The sequence below is a fragment of the Pelophylax lessonae genome (genome assembly GCF_965119305.1).
Source record: "Pelophylax lessonae genome assembly, chromosome: 4".
Taxonomy (NCBI): Eukaryota; Metazoa; Chordata; class Amphibia; order Anura; family Ranidae; genus Pelophylax; species Pelophylax lessonae.
Window position 1 is genome coordinate 561,769,606 of NC_138771.1, and position 21,291 is coordinate 561,790,896.

The following is a 21,291-nucleotide window of genomic DNA, read 5'->3' on the forward strand; positions in this document are numbered from 1 at the left end:
CTGGCCCTCTCCTCTCTGCTCTGTCTGATTAGATTGTGCGGACAGTTCTCAGTTTCATCCTGGCTAACGAGTGCACTTCGCTTCTTCTAACAGGTTCCTGGGTGGAGCTCCAAATGAACAGCAATGGGAATAATGTAGACAGCAACAGGAATGGAGGCCTGGAACATGTGCCATCGTCCTCCTCTATCCACAATGGAGACATGGAGAAGATCCTCCTGGATGCCCAGCATGAGTCCGGACAGAGCAGTTCTCGAAGCAGCTCGCAGTGCGAAAGGTGGGACCTTGTGAAGAACTAGATTTATGGCATTTTTTATGTTAGGTGAATATTAAAGGGCTCCTGTATCCTGTAGAAACGTTTCCTTATTAAAGGAGCACTGTACTGTGGTCTGCCATTGCTGATCACTTCTTGTCACTAGTTGCCGGGCTGTCATTCTAATCCAGCGGGTCTAATACCAAGGCTGCCATACACTGATGGCAGAGACCTGATAAATTATGATCTGTGTGCTCCCATCTCTGCTTTTGTTGAAGGGGAATGCTGGAAAACCTTTCTAGATCAGCGGCTGCACCCACTTATCAGTGTATTCTGATAGCAGCAGGTCCCGCTGTCAGAATACAAAGTCCTGGCTGGGGGGGATTCCTCCATCCAACTCTCATTGTTTCTGTTTTTTTTTATTCACCCGGCTTGCTGAACAGAAAACATTTGATGGGGGAATTTGTTTGATCTCTCCTTTACAAGCCATGTATGCTAGCTTTACTTTAAAGTGTTAGTTCACTCTTACAGAAAAATGTAAACTAATAATGTACACCCTCCCAAACACACCCCTAATCCTGAGCCATGAGACCCCCACAGCTGGTTCAGTGCTCCAGGGAAATCCTCGCTATTCTCTCTTCTCTGTGCAGTGCTTCCGGGACGGAGCAGAACAATCCTGATTTGGTCAGCGCCATCACAGTGAATCCCTCTGCTCCGTCTCACAAGGGCTGCACAGAGAAGAGGAGGAAGAACAGGAATTTGATATTCCTGGACCACTGGAGTGGCTGTGGGGGTGCTGACAGCACCGGATCTTTGGCCGCATGTGCAGGCGCGACAAGGGGTTTGGGATGGTATTGGTGTTCAACTTTTACATGTTTTCTGTAAAGGTGAACTATCCCTTTAAATATTTACTAACATACTAAAGTTAGCCTTATATATGGCTTAATTGTCGCTTATTCTGCCTAGGATTCCCCAGTATACACTAAGGCCCCTTTCACACATACGGTCCGTTCAGTTCATCAGTTCAGTCACGTCAAAATGTATCAGTTTTCCATCCGTTTTTCATCCATTTTTCATCCGTTTTTCTTCAGTTGTTATCCGTTTTTCATCCGTTTTTCGTCAGTTATCTGTTTTTCATCCGTTGTCATCCATTTTTCATCCGATCTGTTTTTTTGACGGATGAAAAATAGGGCATTCATACGTTCCAAAAAACGGACATTGACGGAAGCGGCTGAAAACGGATGTTAACTGATGATCATCCGTTTTTACATAGAGATACATTGATGTCCGTTTTTCATCCATCAACGGATGGATGAAAAACGGACAAACGGACAGCATGTGTGAAAGGGGCCTAAACAGTGTGGGTAGAGGGATCTCTACTTCCAGTCACAGCTGCCTGAGAACATTGACTAAGGCCCCTTTCACACAGGCGGACCGTTCAGATCCGCCTGTCCGTTTTTTTGGCGGATCTGAACGGTCCCCCCATGCATCTCTATGGGGGATCGGATGTCAGCGGAGACATGTCCGCTGACACCCAATCCGATCCGTCAAATCTGGATGGATGGAAACCCTATTTTCCATCCGTCCAGCGGATCGGATAGGATCGGATGAGAACAGACTGACGGTCCGTTCCCATCTGATTTCCCCCATAGAGATGCATAGGGAACTGACAGCTGTGTCTCCGCACACAGCGCGGAGACACAGCTGTCATCCTCCTGCTCAGCGGGGGATTGGCGGCTTAATCCCCCGCTGAGAAAAGCGAAGTCCGTTTGATGGACTGCTGTGTGAAAGGAGCCTAAATCTGTCAGGATGCAATTTTCCACCTGGCTCAGTCAATTTTTAAATCCACTTTTGTTGAGTCAGGTGGTGCTTATAGGGCCACCCACAGCTCTAATTTCAGCTGATTTAGTAGGAATCTGCTAAAATTTAGGTCGTCTATGGCCAGTCTAACCAGTTTGTGTGGGGGAACCTTAGAAATGGTTGCTATACAAGATCAGATGATGTGATGGTGTGATGGGATTTTTACTTTGTCTGAAGAATAATCGAACATTAGGCCTAACTTGGCTGGTAATTGACCGGTGTCTGTGTGTCTTAAAGCATATCTAAACCCCAAAACAAAAATGTTATATAATTTAGCTTATCAATTATTAGATGTGGTGATGGCTTTAGTCTTTTTATTTTCTTGCTTTTTTTCCTTTTTATTTTCACTTTCTGATCTGGCCTGTAACACTTTTACTGTCTTAGGCAGACCATACATGATGTACAGTGAACTGATTCCCCCCATCCAAACATTTGCTGTGTATGAGGGATTCACTCCGGCCAAGCTATTGTATTCTGCCAGCGGGGAAGGCAGAATACAATGATCAGTATTGCCGGGTACAGCTGGCGGTACTGAACTTTCTGGAAAAAACCTGACAGGCTGATTGTACACAAGTCAATCAATGGATCAACTTGTGTACAACCAGCTAGCCCTTACATAGATCAAAATTCGCCCAGTCCGTGCTGAACCTACTAAATTTCAATACACATATGGCCGGCTTTAGCATGGCTCCTCTATCTGTGGGGTAGCAATGGTGACATCATTGGACAGCAGCACTGCCTGAAGAGGGTAGTGTGTCTGACAGACTATTAAATGTCAATGGTCTTTACATAAGTGATTTCCAAAATAAAGTCGAACTCCAACTAACACTTTTTTTAAGCAGTTACAGAAACAGTTTCTCTATCGCTCATTGACAGACGTAGTCTTCTTGATTCTCAAGAGCTGGGTTATGTTGTCTCCGCAGGAGTAGGACTAGGCAGAATGACAAAACGTTCTGGCTCCACCTTAGGGGCAGTCCCTGAGGGTATATCCTCCCTCTCTCTGCTACAGGGAATCAGTTTTTTTCTGTCTAGTCAGGAGTAAGGACCTAAGTTCCTTGCTGGGATCTTTTGGTCCTGGCAAGACTTTTTTTCTTTAAGAAAAATACATTTTTTAGGGATCGCCCCGTGGGGGCAATACCAGCTAATATATGCCTTCCCTCCTCTCGCGTTACTGCCAAGACTTCTTCGCAGGATAGAGGAGGAAGGAATCCCAGTAATCCTGGTAGCTCCGGACTGGCCTCGTCGAGCTTGGTACGCCGACATGGTCAGACTGGTGGCGGACGTCCCATGGAGACTTCCTCTCAGGGAGGATCTACTGTCTCAGGGACCGATCTTCCATCCTGCTTTACGATCGCTGGCTTTAACGGCCTGGCTATTGAGACCCAGGTGCTGAAGGACAAAGGTTTGTCAGCTTCAGTTATTCCTACTCTAGTTGAAGCAAGGAAAGCGACTTCCAGAAAGATTTATCATCGCACATGGAAGTCCTACATTGCATGGTGTGAACCTTTGGGGTTCCGTCCTCGGTCTTATTCGATTAGTCGAATATTGGCTTTTCTGCAACAAGGGGTTGAGCAGAAACTGGCCTTGAGTACTATCAAGGGTCAGGTCTCAGCATTAGCCATCTTCTTTCAGAAGCCTTTGGCTACTCATTCCTTGGTGCGGAACTTCATCCAGGGGGTGCGACATCTGGCTCCGCCAGTGCACGCGCCGTTACCCCCCTGGGATCTTAATTTAGTGTTGTCGGTTCTTCAGAAACCTCCCTTTGAAGATATTAGGGAGATTCCTCTACCCACGTTGTCCCAGAAGGTGGCCTTCTTGGTGGCTATTACTTCTCCACGCAGGGTGTCAGAACTGGCCGCATTATCTTGTCGTTCACCATATCTGGTGGTTCATAGAGATAAGGTGGTTCTTCGTCCGAATCCATCCTTCCTACCAAAAGTGGTTTCAGAATTTCATCTGAATGAAGAAATTGTATTACCTTCCCTGTGTCCTAAGCCCAGTCATCCTCTGGAGTTTGCTTTACACTCCTTGGATGTGGTCCGGGCGATCAGGGTATACTTGAAAACGACAGACTCGTTTCGCAAGACGGATTCACTTTTTGTGACCCCAGATGGACCCAAAAAGGGGTTGCCTGCATCTGCCGCGACCATTTCCAGATGGATCAGACACACGGTAGTGCAGGCTTATTCTATTAAGGGTCGGGAGCCCCCGTTCCCTGTTAAGGCGCACTCCACTCGGGCACTTAGTGCGTCATGGGCCTTTCGCCATCAGGCGTCAGTGGTCCAGGTGTGCAAGGCGGCTACCTGGTCGTCGGTGCATACCTTTACTAAACATTATAAAGTTGATGTAATGGCATCATCTGATGCCTCGTTTGGCCGCAAGGTTTTGCAGGCCGCAATTTGAGGAGACCAGTGGTCTACCTCGAGGGTTTTTTCCGTTGGAAAATTTTTCTTTAGTCTCATTCTTTGTTTATAATGAGCCTTTAAAACTTCTAGTTTGGCACCGGTTGGGCCTTCTAGATTGGATTTGATTTTGTCAATCCCACCCCTCATTTGTGGCACTGCTTCTGGATGTCCCAGCTCTTGAGAATCAAGAAGACTACGTCTGTCAATGAGCGATAGAGAAAAATGGATTTTTGTAAGAACTTACCGTAAAATCCTTTTCTCTTAAGCTCATTGACAGACGTAGTACCCGCCCCTCTATCATTGAGTTGGGTTGGGTTAAATTCTCTGTACTGCTTTAAACAGAACTGATTCCCTGTAGCAGAGAGAGGGAGGATATACCCTCAGGGACTGCCCCTAAGGTGGAGCCAGAACGTTTTGTCTTTCTGCCTAGTCCTACTCCTGCGGAGACAACATAACCCAGCTCTTGAGAATCAAGAAGACTACGTCTGTCAATGAGCTTAAGAGAAAAGGATTTTACGGTAAGTTCTTACAAAAATCAATTTTTTTCTTTTCTTTTGGGATGAAGGTTTTACATAAATGAATAAAAGCTGACCATTGTCAGCACCCCTGCCATTATTAAATGGTTTGTGTCAACCCTCTAAATTTCTCTTTTGCTGGACAGCTTGGTCTGTTAAAGGAAGTTAAAAAAATAACAAACAGAGTGGATCACCAGGAGAAAAAGGATTATAAAAAGCATAAAAAAAAAAACAAAAAATGCAACTATCATTTTTTAGGGATCGGTAATGTGCGGTATAGTACATTTTTGCTTTTGGGTTTATTTACCGCTTTAACCACTTCAGCCCCAGAAGGTTTACTCCCCTTCATTACCAGGCCATTTTTTGCGATATGGCACTGGGTTCTTTTAAATGACCATTGCAGTCTTGCGACATTGTACCCAAATAAAATCAATGTCCTTTTTTTCCCCACAGATAGAGAGCTTTCTTTTGGTCATATTTGATTACTGCTGCGGTTTTTTATTTTTTGTGCTTCAAGAAGAAAAAAAAAAACCAAATATTTAATATATATATATATATATATATATATATATATATATATATATATATATATATATATATATATATATATATATAATTTTTTTTTTTTTTTTTACTTTCTGCTATAAAACCTATCCAATAAAAAATATCAATGAAATGACTTCATCAATTTAGGCCAATATGTATTCTGCTACATGTTTTTGGTAAAGAAAAAAATCCCAATAAGCGTATATTGATTGGTTTGTGCAACAGATATTGCTTCTATAAAACTATGGGATAGATTTTATGGAATTTTTAATTTCTTCACTGGTAATGGGCGGTGATCATCGATTTTTAACAGGACTGCGACATTGCGGCGGTTAAATCTGACGCTTTTTTGGGACCAGTGACATCAATACAGTGTTCAGTGCTAAAAATATGCACTGTCATTGTACTAATTACACTGGCAGGGAAGGGGTTAACAGGGGCGATCAAAGGGTTAAATGTGTTCCCTGGGAGTGCTTGCTAACTGTGCGGGCGATGCTTTGACTGGGGGAAGGCAGAGATCTGTGTTCCTGGTTAGCAAAAACAAAGGATCTCCATCTTCCCCCCTGACAGAACGGTGATCTGCCTTGTTTAAATAGGCAGACCACCATTCTGCCTCTCTTGGGAATGATCACCTGGTGCCGGCGAACATTGGGCCCGCCGGACCCGCTGTATCCAGTCACAGCCAGAGCAGGTCCTAAGACCTGGAAACAAAAAAGACTTACAGGTATGTGATTTCACGCTGAAGGATGGCCCTGCCGCAGTGTATGTATAAAACAGGATTTAAAAAACAAAAATGAGTGGTGGTTGGTAGACTGGGAGTTAAGCAGCTACTTTTAGAGCTATCTGATAAATATACCACCATGTACAGAATTTTATTTAAAACAAACATCCTAATATGGTAGATCAGTGTTTTTGCTATGTAATACTAAATGTTGCATATTTTCATTATCGGGATAAGGGTGCCACCTTGATTCCAATGTTACATGCCTTCACTCGATTCAAACCTAATTGATTATTATTCTCCAGCGTCTTTTTGCCTGTGTGTCTATTTTTCAGACAGATTTTAATCAGTTTTTTGTTTTGAACTTTGTCATGCAGCCCCTCACCTGAAGAAGGACAAATCACCTTTGATGTTGAGATGCACACAAGTAAAGACAGCTTCCAGGTATTTGTCTTTCATAAAACTTACAGAACGATGTAAACAAACACAACCGCACATGTCACTGAGAAGCAAGATCTAAATCTAGGTCTGAGCACAAGATGTACTTGTCATTGTCATCACTCTCCTAATTAGCAATATATATAGAAGTACAGAGTCTTGTGGGGGCATCCAAGGTTTATGTCTGTACATGTTTGACAGCCCTTGCTGAACAGATCTATGTACGCTGCTTTATGGTGGCCATGCAGAATAGATGGCAACCCTCTGATCCAGCTGGACCAATTGTATGGGCCACCTGCCAACATGATTCATGTGGTGATATAACTATCCTACACGTTAAAAAAAACCTTGATTTATTGCACTAAGCCAACATTGGAGATGTTGGCAGTTCATCCCTCTACATAGGCCTTTTATTTAATATTTTTATTTATTACAGGTATGCCAACAATTTTATGCAGATATAGATATGTCTATATATATATATATATATATATATATATATATTGTACATTCACATCAGTCCCTGCCCTCAAGGAGCTTGCAATCTAAGGCCCCTTACCCACATTTATACATGCACATACTAGGGCGAATTTACACAGGAGATGATTAACCTACTAGCATGTCTTTGGAGGGTAGGAGGAAACCGGAGTACCCAGAGGAAATCGACAGGCACAGGCAGGTAGTGCCATGGTTGGGATTTGAACTGATGACCCTAGTGCTGCAAGTGCTACCCACGTAGCCACTGTGCTACCTAGATATATATGGTCACCCGATGTGAACATAATTGTTTAGGGATATACCAGTCTGGGTCATCCCATGTGAACGTAATTGTTTAGGGATATACCGGTCTGGGTCTTCCCATATGAACGTTCTTGTTTAGGGATATACCGGTCTGGGTCTTCCCATATGAACGTTCTTGTTTAAGTATATACTGGTCTGGGTCATCCCATGTGAACGTTCTTGTTTAGGGATATCCTGGTCTGGGTCATCCCATGTGAACGTCCTTGTTTAGGGATATAGCAATCTGGGTCATCCCATATGAACGTTCTTGTTTAGGTATATACTGGTCTGGGTCATCCCATGAGAACGTTCTTGTTTAGGGCTATCCTGGCTTGTGGTAAGATCACACCTGCACCTTCACCAGTCTGTAGTGTCCTTGACAAGTGTAATGGTCTTTTGAACGACAGGCTTGTTTAATATGTGCACAGTGGGAATATCATGAACAAAGTGTTTTAACCCAAAGCTTACTGATATAAATTGTCAGGGAAAGATGAATTCTGGTTGACATGCGTTTTATTTATGTGACTCCCTTTATATGCAATGGCATATCTTGTAGTTCATTACAGAGACCATTGAGCCATTCAAATCAGTCCCTCCAATGCCAAAATGTCCATGGTTTATTTTTCCTACAGTCCTCCACACACAATCTAGTGAATTATGGGTGGAAGCCAATATGCATTTGGAATGTGAAAGGAAACAATGGGTCCTTTTGTTGGAGTTAAACCCAGTCCTCCTGTGTTGCAGCGTATTTGTGCTAACCTAGCCCATGGGATAGGAGACTTGCTTGTTGCCTTATGAATTTATCTCAATCGTGTTTGTTTTATAGTTAAAGGGTGAGTATCAGGCTCACGTTTTGTGCCTGGAAGTGAACTCAATAAACACAGCTCGGCCAGCATTACACTTTGGTGTGCATGAAAGAGAATTACAGGAGGTTGAGCTATTTATGAAATGTTTACTGGGTAAAGTCCTGTAGTGGTGTTGCTCCCTTACATTTACTTTGCAACAGGACTGTAATGTGTTGGAATTCTCTGAAAGCAGTTTGCATAAGCTAGCCCTTTAATACCTGAAGGCAGTTATTTTTGTCTGCTGTGACATCAATGCTCACTGAGCTGGACGATTATATGTACCTTGTTTGTATGTTTTCACAGGGTAACAGCATAAACAGTGGTGTTTGTTATGTTTGTACTGAGGCTGTTGCGTTTATGGCTAAAATTACCTAATTTATTCTTTAATTCAACCCATGTTTTCACTCCTGATGTAAAACCAGTATATAAAGCTCCTGACTTCATCCACTTCGTATCTGGGCCAATTCTGACACTTCGCTCCTACATGTAAAAATTGACATTCGAATAAAATGATGGGTGTTGCAATTTTTTTGTGTCACAGTATTTGCACAGCGTTTGTTTGTTTAAATGCATTTTTTTTTTAAAATACATTTTAATTAATTAAAAAATATATATATATTTACCCCAATTTTTTTCTATAATGTGAAAGATGATTTTACGCTGAGTAAACAGATACCTAACATGTCACACTTTAAAATTGCGTCTGCCCGTGGAATGGTGACAAACTACAGTGTTTAAAATTCTCCATAGGCGTCGCTTTAAACGCCTTTACAGGTTACCAGTTTAGCGTTACACAGGAAGTCTGGTGCTAGAACTATATTGCTCTCACTCTGACGTTCGCAACAATACCTCTCCTGTGGTGCAATCACCATTTACATATGCGTGCAGGAGTAACGTATGCGTTCGCATTGCACGTAAGAACATGGGTGCTTAAAATTTTTTTTTTTATTATTTATTTTACGCAAAACTTTTTTTTATTTTTTTTATACATTTTTTTAAAAATATTTTTATTGCTATCACAAGGAACGAACAGCATCCCTTATGACAGCATGGGCCTTGACAGGTCCTCTTTATGGAGAGATTTAGGGTCTATTAGACCCCAAATCTCACCTCTGGTCTCCAATGCAGCCGATCAGACACAGATCGGTCTAATTGGCTGCTTTTCTAGCTGCTAACGCCAAGTAAACAAAGAGGCGGAACAGGAAGTGACTAAATTTCTTCGCTTTCTGTGTTACAGAAAGAGAAGAACAACGTCAGTTCCTCTCTCCCTGTTCTGTGCAGCAGATGTCGCCAGTCGCGGTGCTCCCAGCCTCCGTGATCGTACCGTAGAGGTGGTGGGGGGAGAATAGGGCAGGACCCCCTTCCGCCACCCGCAGAAGTGATTTAATGGCTACTCTTATCACTTCTGCTAGAAAAGGGATTTGCTGGCTTAAAATTTTCATACTGGGATGATGCCTGTAGGTGCAGGCATCATCCCGGTATAACTACTGAAACCTGGGGACATCCATGGATGTCCTACGGACAGGAAGTAGTTGAAGAGACTCTGTAACCAACAACCAACCTAAAAAATTGCGGGTTAAAGCACAAGGTATTTTCAGTGCTTGCAATTTGCTTCTGATCTTACTAAGGATGTCCATTCCCTAGCAAAGCCCCCTTTTTTCCTTGCACGTCATAGCCCTTTCCTCTTTTGAATGTGTCTAATTACTGTGTGTGCTAGCCCAGCTCCTCCCTTCACCTCCTTATGCAACCTTATTTTGTAGCTGCCAGGAAGAAGTAAAGGGGAATACTATAGAATGTCACTTGAACTTGAGTGACAGCCTTGAGTCTACTGGGCTGCTGACATCACATTCAATATGGCGGCGCCCAGCTACAGTCTACATAAAGGAGGCTTTTACAGGTGAATAGCATGCATAAAATATGGTATGTGCACATATAATATTTGGAAAAGTTTGTTTTATTGTTGAAATGGATATTTTGAAAGTAAGACCCCAAACAAAACTTCTAGAATGCTAAGGAATAATGCATTTGAAACCAACCAATATCAAAAAATCTACATTTTTATGTATACAATAAATAATAAAATAAAAAGTGATAATGATTTATTCCAATAAATAGGAAAAATAGATAGAAAGACATTGTAAATAAACATCATTCTTCCTTGTATGACTCTCTCCCCAAATTACCACCATGCATTTGCAGATATCTAAAGCCTTTTAAGTATTACTTAACCCAGGACCCTGCATTCACTATATCTGGTCTCCCACTGAAATGCAACAGTTTTAGTAAAACTAAACCGCTAAATATCTTTTCTCATTAGCAGTAAATAGAAGTCTTGTGACTTAGTGTCTGCCTAAAGCTTGTTGGAGTTTTCATTCTCCAATGATTGTCCTATGAGGCTGCAGGACCCCTGACACTCTGTCTGGACAGTGCTGATGGCCCTGTGCTAATCACATGCACTCTCCCCAAAGAAAAAAAAAAACTCTCCCAGCAATTCACACCAAACTGAGCATGTGCAGCATGTCCCCTAGCCTCTATACTATCTGGAGATGGTTTGGGGATTGTGGAAGAAGGGGAGGATAAGAAGTGACAGGCCTTTTTACACAATGCAGAGGATTAACCCGTTAGGCTCCACAGTGGGTATAACAAGCATTCTTTACTGCATATACACACTGATTTTACTGTTGTGGGTTTAGTAACACTTTAAGAGGCCCATTAACATGAAGTTTCATGGTGGAGCGGTATCAGCCTTCACTCAACGTGTTTCAGTCTTACTTCCTCAGAAGGCCAAGGATGCTTACTCAATAATATCATATTAAAATGATTATAAGGCATGCTGTAGGTAACAATAAATATGTTTTCTTTAATATACATCACGGAGCACCGAGCAGCCATAATAATTACAATGTGGGCTATGTGCCACCTATAAGTGAATGGACACTGGCAGATCAATCAAACAGGAATTCCTCCTCTATATAACCCCTCCTACACAGGAAATACCTCCAGTTTTTTTGCCAGTGTCTGTAAGGTGGTGGTCACTGATATGATACATGTGCTCTTGGAGCATACTTAGAGGTCTGGACGGTTCTTTTAAGAATCAGGAACTTCAAACCATTCAAAAAAGCTATCAGCCGAAATGGATGGTACCTGAGCCTCATTGGAAAGGAGAGAAGATTCCTCGAGGCTTGCCTGTTATGCAGCCTTACGGCGGTTGGACCCTGCGTAATGGAACCCTGTGCAGTTTTTGTTCTGACCAAGGTGTTTTCCTGCAGGGTGCTTTACAGGTCCAGGGAAGTGAACCCCAGATTAAGGGGAACCCAGTCCCTGAAGGTCTTTTATGGCTGAGCCCGCTGTGATGGGTGAAGTTTGGACTCCTGGTAGCTCAGGGCCCTGCAGCAGAAAAGGGGAAGTCTGCATTTTGCAGTTTATCTTGTAAACAAAAAAAAAAGATCTGACTGTCTGGTTTTTCTCCCAATGGTCACTGGGGGAAGTGTGCTGTTCATGCCCTGGGTACTTCTCAGAAGTATTGGGCTGCAGTATCTCCTCCAGCCACTAGATGGCATGGGTTCACCCAGTATGACCTACTCCTGTATAGACAGGAAGTAGAAGGGTGGACATTTTTGGTGGATCATGTGGGCTGAAGGTTCAGCAAGGCCTCTGAGACGTAACTTCAGCCCATGGCTGCATAATGAAGTTTAAGTACTTTCTAAAGGAGAGCTAGATGACCAGACAAGGCATGGTTATATACTGCATTAAGGTTTACTTACTGCCTAATGCGGGGGGCTTGTACAACTGTCTATCGATGCACCCCCCTACAGGTATCAGTGCACTTTAAGGAGTTGTGTCTCCAGAAAAGTGTGCATTTGGTCTGCAGGAGCTTATTTTTAGGCGGTTTTGAAGCAGCGTTGAGGCTGTATTGGATGCCTATGTGCTTGGCTAATCCTGCAAAACGTGTTTGGGGCAAGGTGCAGTTGAGCCGGTGAACCATAGTAAACATGTTTGCTTAAACACATGCTTGCTTACTTAAACACATGCTTGCATGGGCATGTGTTTGCGTGAGCGCGTGTTTGCATAGGCACAGGTTTGCATAGACTCATGTTGCCTAAATGCATGTTTTGCATAAACGTATACTTGCTTACATAAACACATATTTACATAAACGCATGGTTCCTTATTGCATAAATGCGTGTTTGCATGGGTGCGTGTTTACATGGAAACGTATTTGCGTGAACACGTATTTGCATAAGTGTGTTTTTTGCAAAGACGTGTGTTGCAAAAGCGCATGCTTGCTTATTGCGCGGATGCATGTTTGCATGGGCACGTGTTTACATAAGCGCATATTTGCATAAATGCATGCTTACATAAACACATTATTTCATTTGAACTGCTTACATATATGCTTATTTGCCTAGAACTGCATACATACAGTATCCCACAAAAGGGAGTACACCCCTCACATTTTTTGTAAATATTTTATTATATCTTTTCATGTGACAACACTGAAGAAATGACTCTTTGCTACAATGTAAAGTAGTGAGTGTACAGCTTGTTCAACAGTGTAAATTTGCTGTCCCCTCAAAATAACTCAACACACAGCCATTCATGTCTAAACCGCTGGTAACAAAAGTGAGTACACCACTAAGTGAAAATGTCCAAATTGAGCCCAATTAGCCACCCCCCCCCCCCCGGTGTCATGTGACTTGTTAGTGTTACATGGTCCCAGGTATGAATGGGGAGCAGGTGTGTTAAATTTGGTGTTATCGATTCTGATTCTCTCATACTGGTCACCGGAAGTTCAACGTGGCACCTCATGGCAAAGGTCTGAAAAAAGAATTGTTGCTCTACATAAAGATGGCTTAGGCTATAAAAAGATTGCCAAGACCCCAAAACTGAGCAGCAGCACTGTGGCCAAGCCCATAAAGCGGTTTAACAGGACAGGTTCCACTCCGAACAGGCCTCGCCATGGTCGACTGAAAGAAAATGAGTGCGCGATCTCAGCGTCATATCCAGAGGTTGTCTTTGGGAAATAGACGTATGAGTTCTGCTCGCATTGCTGCAGAGGTTGAAGGGGTGGGGGGGGGGTCATCCTGTCAGTGCTCAGACCATACGCTGCACACTGTATCAAATTGGTCTGCATGGCTGTCGTCCCAGAAGAAAGCCTCTTCTAATGATGCACAAGAAAGTCTGCAAACAGTTTGCTGAAGACAAGCAGACGAAGGGCATGGATTACTGGAACCATGTCCTGTGGTCTGATGAGACCAATATAAATGTATTTGGTTCAGATGGTGTCAAGCGTGTGTGGCGGCAACCAGTTGGAGAGTACAAAGACAAGTGTGTCTTGCCTACAGTCAAGCATGGAGGTGGGAGTGTCATGGTCTGGGGCTGCATGAGTGCTGCTGGCACTGGGGAGCAACAGTTCATTGAGGGAACCATGAATGCCAACATGTACTGTGACATACTGAAGCAGAGCATGATCCCCTCTCTTCGGAGACTGGGCCACAGAGCAGTATTCCAACATAACGACCCCAAACACCCCCAAGACGACCACTGCCTTGCTAAAGAAGCTAAAGGGTAAAGGTGACGGACTGGCCAAGCATGCCTCCAGACCTAAAATTTATTGAGCATTTGTGGGGCATCCTCAAACGTAAGGTGGAGGAGCGCAAGGGCGCTAACATCCACCAGCTCCGTGATGTCGTCGTGGAAGAGGACTCCAGTGGCAATGTGTGAAGCTCTCTCTGGTGAACTCCATGCTCAAGAAGGTTAGAGCAGTGCTGGATAATAATGTTGGCCACACAAAATATTGACACTTTGGGCCCAATTTGGACATTTTCACTTAGGGGTGTACTCACTTTTGTTGCCAGCGGTTTAGACACCAATGGGTGTGTGTTTGAGTTATTTTGAGGGGACAGCAAATTTACACTGTTATATAAGCTGTACACTCACTACTTTACAGTGTAGCAAAGTATCATTTCTTCAGTGTTGTCACATGAAAAGATATAATAAAATATTTACAAAAATGAGAGTGGTGTACTCCTTTTTGTGAGATACTGTATATGCTTAGTTACATTAAACTGTATACATATGTGATTATTTTCCTTGGACTACATACATATGTGCTTATTGCTTTGAACTGCATACATAAATGCATTTATGGCAAGAATACTGATATACCTGCATATTGACATACCTGGGTACCTGCATTCTTGCATACCTACGGGTTTGCATAGTGGAAGACCAATGTTTCAGTTCTGCATTCTTGGGAGACTGCATGTTAGGTTTTGGTTAATATAGTTGCTACATTTTTTACCTGTTATACTAGCTAAAATGACTTCAGAAGGGAGAGGCAGCCGGGTGAGGCAGGTACACCTCTCTCGGGTTCAGTGATCTGGCGGTGTCTACATCTCCCCATGGACCAATGGTTTCAGGTACATCTGAGCCACTGTGATGTTTGACATTGCAGTATTTCCTGACTCGTTAATTTTTTCGACAGATGGACTGCGGCCCCATCACCCTAAACATGCCTGATCACCGTTTATCGGAGCCTAAGCAGGATCAACCCTGGTTGGTACTTGGATAGGACTCCCTGGGAATGCCAGGTGCTGTAAGCTTTCCCCTCCTGAGTGAGGGAGGCATCTGAGGCTGCTGTGTTTTGAGAATACCTTGAGCCAGAGGATGTTGGGGCAGTCTGAGGTGGGTCACTCTGTCTTTAGCTGGCAGAAACCCGCTAGGTTAAGTACACCTCTTGGGACTTTCTGGGTCTGCCACAGAGTCATCAGTTTTATTGCCTTGCATTGGCTCTTAGAGCAGAAGCTTTAGGCTCATTATTGTAAAACACTTGAATGATAGCGGTTCCAAAACCAAATGGGGACATGAGGTCTATCTTAAGATCTCAAGCCGCTGGTCATCCTTCTGTTCCAGATAGGCACGGTCTGTTCAGTGATGACCTCTCTGCAAGAGGTAGATTGCGGGGTCCATAGTCATCAGTAACTCATATCTTCATGTGCCAATTTTTTCCAGGCTCATCAAAGGTTTCTCCAATTGCAGTAGAAACTTGTCTTTTTTGTTGTTCTTTTGGGACTCGGTCCTTCAAGCTAGTCACAGCTCCCAAGGGTTTGCAAAGCTCCATGCCCCGGTGCTGGACTTGTTGAAGTTGCAGTATACCCTAATAATCTTTGTTTAGGAAGCAGTCGGTTTCAGATTTTCTTTTGATGCATTTCTGTAGGAGAAAATTGTATGTAGGTTAAAGCACGTTCCTACGGACAGTCCTACTCCAAATTTCTGTTGTAGAGAATTATTCCCTCTGTCTGAAATCTGAAGATCCAAGCATTGGATTGCCAGAGGGCTCTGTTCTTGGGGTGTTGCAGAGCCAAAATTAGTGGTTGATGGTTCGGAATCTGGAGAGGGCGAAATTCTTCCTTTCATGGGTTTGAAGATAATAACCACAGAGGCAAGTCGCTCCAGTTGGTTTTAAGGTGGCTACAGTTCTGTGGGCTTGGTTTCTACAGGAGAGAATACCGCCCATCGATATCTTGAAACTTTTGGCCAGTACACCTTGCTCTGGATTATTGGACGAACCAGTTGTAAGTTCAATCCAACAATGCCTCCACAGTGGCGACACCAGGAGTCGTGCAACTCGGGAAGGGAACCATATTCTGTCTGGGGCAGAACATCGGGTGCTGTCTCTGTCGACCATGCATATTTCAGGTATAAAAAAAATGACGGGGGTTTTCCTTTTTTGAAAATAGATTTTTTTTAAACATTTTTAAAAGTAGGTGATACCTCATACATCGAAATATGTATACATAAAATCTGAAGAACCGAGATTCAGTTGCCTGATAAACATATAACAAATATAAATGCGGAACAGTTATTAACAGGGTAGAATTGTATACGCACATTAATAGATATCCGGAAAGGAGGAAGGGAGGGGGCTGGATGAGATCTGTCTGTGGACCTGCATCTTGTCACCCCTAATGGGACCTATCTGTGACAAGAAATAACCCGCCAATACATAGCTCAGTACAGGGGGGTTTTCCAGTCATCAGCAACTAATGCCTCCTGAGACCTCTGCAGGTGGATATACTGGATTCCAAGTTCTACAGCAAGTTGGACAGGTAGCCACTGGCAATAGGGGTAGATGCACTGGTAACACTTTAGAGACCAGTTCTCCCTAATTGAGGCCTTCCCTCTGTGTCGACTACTACCGCATCTGTTGCGAAAAATCTGGGAGGCGGTAACAATGATAATAGTGTCAGCTGAATTGGCTTGGGAGGGCTTGGTACTCTGAGCCTTGAACACTTCCAGTCTAGCTGGATCTAATGGTCTTGAGTCCTGTTATATCCACTTTCTGTTGAGCGCCTGGATGCTGGCTTCAGGGAGCTTCAATTACAGGACTTGGAAATATTTTGTGCCTGGGGTGAAGTCAGGAAGTGGCACACGCAGATATGCGAGTGGGAGTTTTTTCATTTCTCCAATCGGGAAGGGCAGTGAGATTGGCTTTAAATACCATTAAGGGTCAGCTTCGTCCCTATCCATTTTTTTTTTCTAGAGGCTGTTGTTTCTCACTCCTTGATTTATACTTCCAACTTGATTGGAGTTCATCTGTCATAAATTCAGTTGATTGGACATGATTTGGAACGGCACACACCTGTCTATATAAGGCCCCACAGCTAACAGTGCATGTCAGAGCACAAACCAAGCCATGAAGTCTAAGGAATTGTCAGTAGACCTCCAAGACAGGATTGTATGGGGGCAAAGATCTGGGGAAGGGTACAGAAATATTTCTGTAGCATTGAATGTCCTAAAGAGCACAGTGGCCTCCATCATCCGTAAATGGAAGAAGTTTGGAACCACCAGGACTCTTCCTAGAGCGGGCTGCCCGGCCAACCTGAGTGATCAGGGGAGAAGGGTCTTAGTCAGGGAGGTGACCAAGAACTGGATGATCACTCCAGACCTCCAGCGTTTCTCTGTGGAGAGAGGAGAAGCTTCCAGAAGAACAACCATCTCCGCAGCACTTCACCAATCAGGCCTGTATGGTAGAGTGGCCAGACAGAAGCCACTCCCCTGTAAAAGGCACATGACAGCCTGCCAGGAGTTTTCCAAAAAGCACCTAAAGATCCCTGACCATGAGAAACAAAATTCTCTGGTCCCATGAAACAGACTGAACTCTTTGGCCTGATTGGCAAACATCATGTTTTGAGGAAACCAGGCACAGCTCATCACCTGGCCAATACCATCCCTACAGTGGTACATGGTGGTGGCAGCATCATGCTGTGGGGATGTTTTTCAGCGGCAGGAACTGGGAGACTAGTCAGGATCGAGGGAAAGATGAATGCAGTGATGTACAGAGACCTCCTTGATGTAAACCTGCTCCAGAGTGCCCTGAACCTCAGACTGGGGAGAAGGTTCATCTTCCAACAGGACAACGACCCTAAGCACACAGCCAAGATGACAAAGGAGTGGCTACAGAACAACTCTGTGAATGTCCTTAAGTGGCCAAGCTAGAGCCCAGACTTGAACTCGATCTTTGGAGAGATCTGAAAATGTCTGTGCACCGATGCTTCCCATCCAACCTGATGAAGCTTGAGATCTCCTGCAAAAAAGAATGGGAGAAACTGGCCAAAAATGAGTGTGCCAAGCTTGTAGCATCATAGTTAAAAAGACTTGAGGCTGTAATCGGTGCCAAAGGTGCTTCAACAAAGTATTGAGCAAAGGCTATGAATGCTTATGTAAATGTGATTTTTTTAATTTTTATTAAATTTGCAAAGCTTTCAAACAAACCTCTTTCACGTTGTCATTATGGGGTGTTTTTTGTAGAAATTTGAGTAGAATAGTGCATTTAATCTATTTTGAAAAAATGGCTGTAACATAATAAAATGTGGAAATGCGAAGCACTGTGAATACTTTACGGATGCACTGTACATGTGTGAAACGTTTGTGTGGTCAGTCCTCATATAAATGTCATAGCTGTCAGTGATATGGGTGGGCACTGACACAGAACAGCTCTCGTTGGCTCTCAGTTATAAAGCAGGGAGGACACAGACAACAAACTATTGTATCTGATTTATAGGATCAACTAGAAACTCCTCTTGGTTTGATGGATAGAAAAACTGGTTGCTTGAGCTCAGTTCTGATTGAAGTATAAACATTATTAAGAAATTAAAGTATCATAAAGGCTGATGGATTTCAGCTCATAATGCTTTTATAGACCATGTGCAGGGGCTGCGAGCAGAGCTTGCCCTGTAAAACCAAGTACAGTCACTTCCATAACACAGAAGCGTAATTAAATGGGTGCCTCCAAATATTTTCAAAGTCATTCTAATTATTGACAACTGTTACGCAGTAGAAGAACCTGCTCTGTGACACTTACTCAGCCCTAGGCTGCAATGAACCTTGTGTACTTCACCATGCTAAATAGCATATGAACATATGCATCTTACAATAAGGTGTATGTATATATGATGTATATTATACCGATCAGCCAGTACTTTATGACAACTGATAGGTTAAGTGAATAACATTGATTATCTTGTTACAATGGCATTAAAATACCTGGATATATTACACAGCAAGTAAACATGTTGTCCCTTAAGTTTGTGTTGAAAGCAGAAAAAAATTGGCATCACAGTTTGTTGTGTATGGGGCTGTGTAGCCGCAGACTGGTCAGGCTGTTCATGCTGACCCGAGTCCAAAGCCAACAGTGCCAACAATGGGCATGTGAGCATCAGAACAGGACCACAGAGCAATGAAAGAAGGTGTCCTGGTCTGATGAATCAAGTTTGATTTGTATCATCTGGATAGCCAGGTATATGTGCGTCTCTTTCGGTGGGAAGAGATGGCACCAGAACACAGTATAGGAAAAAGGCAAGCCGGCATATGCAGTGTGATGTTTTGGGCATTGTTCTTCTGGGAATCCTGGCATTCAAGTGGATGTTACTTGACATGCTCCACCTACCCAAACATTGTTGCTGATCAAGCACTCCCCTTCATGAAAATGATATATTCCCTTGTGGCAGTGATCTCGTTTAGCAGGATAGTGTGCCCTGACACACTGCAAAAATAGTTCAAGAATGGTTTGATGAACACGAGTTTGAGGTGTTGATTTGGCCTTAAAATTCTCCAGATCTCAAACCAATCGAGCATCTGTGAGACTTAAAGTGATACTAAACACATAGCTGTCACATGACCCAGATCTTTTCAGAGCCTGTCTTCACAGAAACATACGTAGGAGGAGCTTCTAGTTTTCTGCTGCTGGTCACATGTTCAAAAAAAAAAAACAGCCCTTGGGATACAGAGTAAAAATAAATAATATCCATAAACTATTTTAAATTGTCATAAAAATATGTATTTGAATTAAAATCTTTTTTTGGCAATAACATGGTGTGCGCCGACTTCTGCCAGCCACAGGCTGTGTCACGCCCCTCCAGCCTGTGTCTTAGAATAAGAGGGAGATGAAGCCTCCATTAATTTACATGAAATATTCTGCCCCCCCCCCCCCATAGTATTTAGCTGGTTAGTGGGCATGTAGGAGGAGGGAGGGAGTGGGCTGTTATTTAACACTGTGTATATGCCCACGTGTGTGACTATTGTCACATGGACTGCTCAGATGTGATAGGGAAGAAATGCTCAGCATAGAAACTCACTGAAAACTGAGCATGTGCAGAGTTGCCACCACAGCTGAAAAATCCCTATCTGAATTTGGGATCATGAACAGAAGGGGGACACTGGCCCCTTATGTGATCAGCTGTCAGGCAATGACAGATGATCACATGATGTAAACAGAAGCTGGTAATCGGCTTTTTTTTTTCCCTCATGCTTACAGTGTGACGAGGAAAAAAAAAAAAAGCCGATAACCGGCTTGTGTAAATGGGACATCAGTCCTGCACACAGAAAACCACTACCGCCTCATCAGTGCCCACCAGTGCCACCTATCAATGCCCACTAGTGCCATCTATCAATGCTCATCTGTACTGCCAATCAGTTCCACCTAACAGTGCTGCACATCATTGCCACCTATCAGTGCACTTCAGTGCTGCCTATCAATTATGCCCATCAGTGCCTCTTGATCAAAGCCCACCAGTGCCGCCTCATCAGTGCCCATCAGTGCAGCCTATTAGTGACTATCAGTGCAGCATCATCAGCGCACATCAGTAAGGCCCCTTTCATTCGGGCAGTGCCCCCAATGGACTCCGTTTTGCTCAGCAGGGATCGACCTGCCGATTGCCCGCTGAGCAGGCAGGTGACTGCTTCGTTGCTGCTTACTTTGCAGAGACGGAGCTGTCAGAGTCCCGCTCTCCTCTATGGGAGATCGGATGAAAACGGACCGCCTGTCCATTTTCATCTGATCCTCCAGACGGATGGAAAATAGGGTTTCCATCCCTATGGATTTCACTGACCGGATCGGATGGGATAGCAGCGGGTGTCAGCGGAGATGTACCCCAGTAGTGATTAAATACCACCAAAATAAAGCTTTATTTGTGTGTGTGGGGGGGGGGGGATGTATTTTGGGTACAGTGTAGCATAACCACGCAATCATTCAAAGAGTGTCAGCGCTGAAAGCTTAAAATTGGCCTGGGCAGGTAGGGGGTTTAAGTGCCCAGTAAGCAAGTGGTTAAGCAGAGACCCTAAAGAATAAAATAGTAGGTATTGCAAATACACCTTAATGAATTTTAAAGTACAAAAACACAATATAATACTCAAATTGTTTGGTAAAATGTAAAAGATGTTACGCTGAGTAAAAAGATACCAAACATGATACCAGACATCATACTTTAAAGGAATTGTAAACGGGGAAGTTTTTTTTATCTTAATGCATTCTATGCATTAGGATAAAAAGCCTTCTGTGTGCAGCAGCCCCTCCTAATACTTACCTGAGCCCCCTCTCTATCCAGCGATGTCCACGAGTGCCTCAGCCGTCTGGGACTCTCTCTCCAGA

The 21,291-nt window shown here is 43.5% G+C and overlaps 1 protein-coding gene across 1 annotated transcript in view; it reads left to right on the forward strand.

Annotated features, from left to right (window-relative positions):
* Nucleotides 1-21,291, forward strand: part of BNIP3L (BCL2 interacting protein 3 like) — a 69,438-nt gene that overhangs the window by 29,062 nt on the left and 19,085 nt on the right. The window contains exons 2-3 of the mRNA XM_082254643.1: nt 94-274; nt 6,675-6,741. Coding sequence (XP_082110769.1) covers nt 94-274; nt 6,675-6,741 — 248 coding nt within the window. The remainder of the gene's footprint in view (nt 1-93; nt 275-6,674; nt 6,742-21,291) is intronic.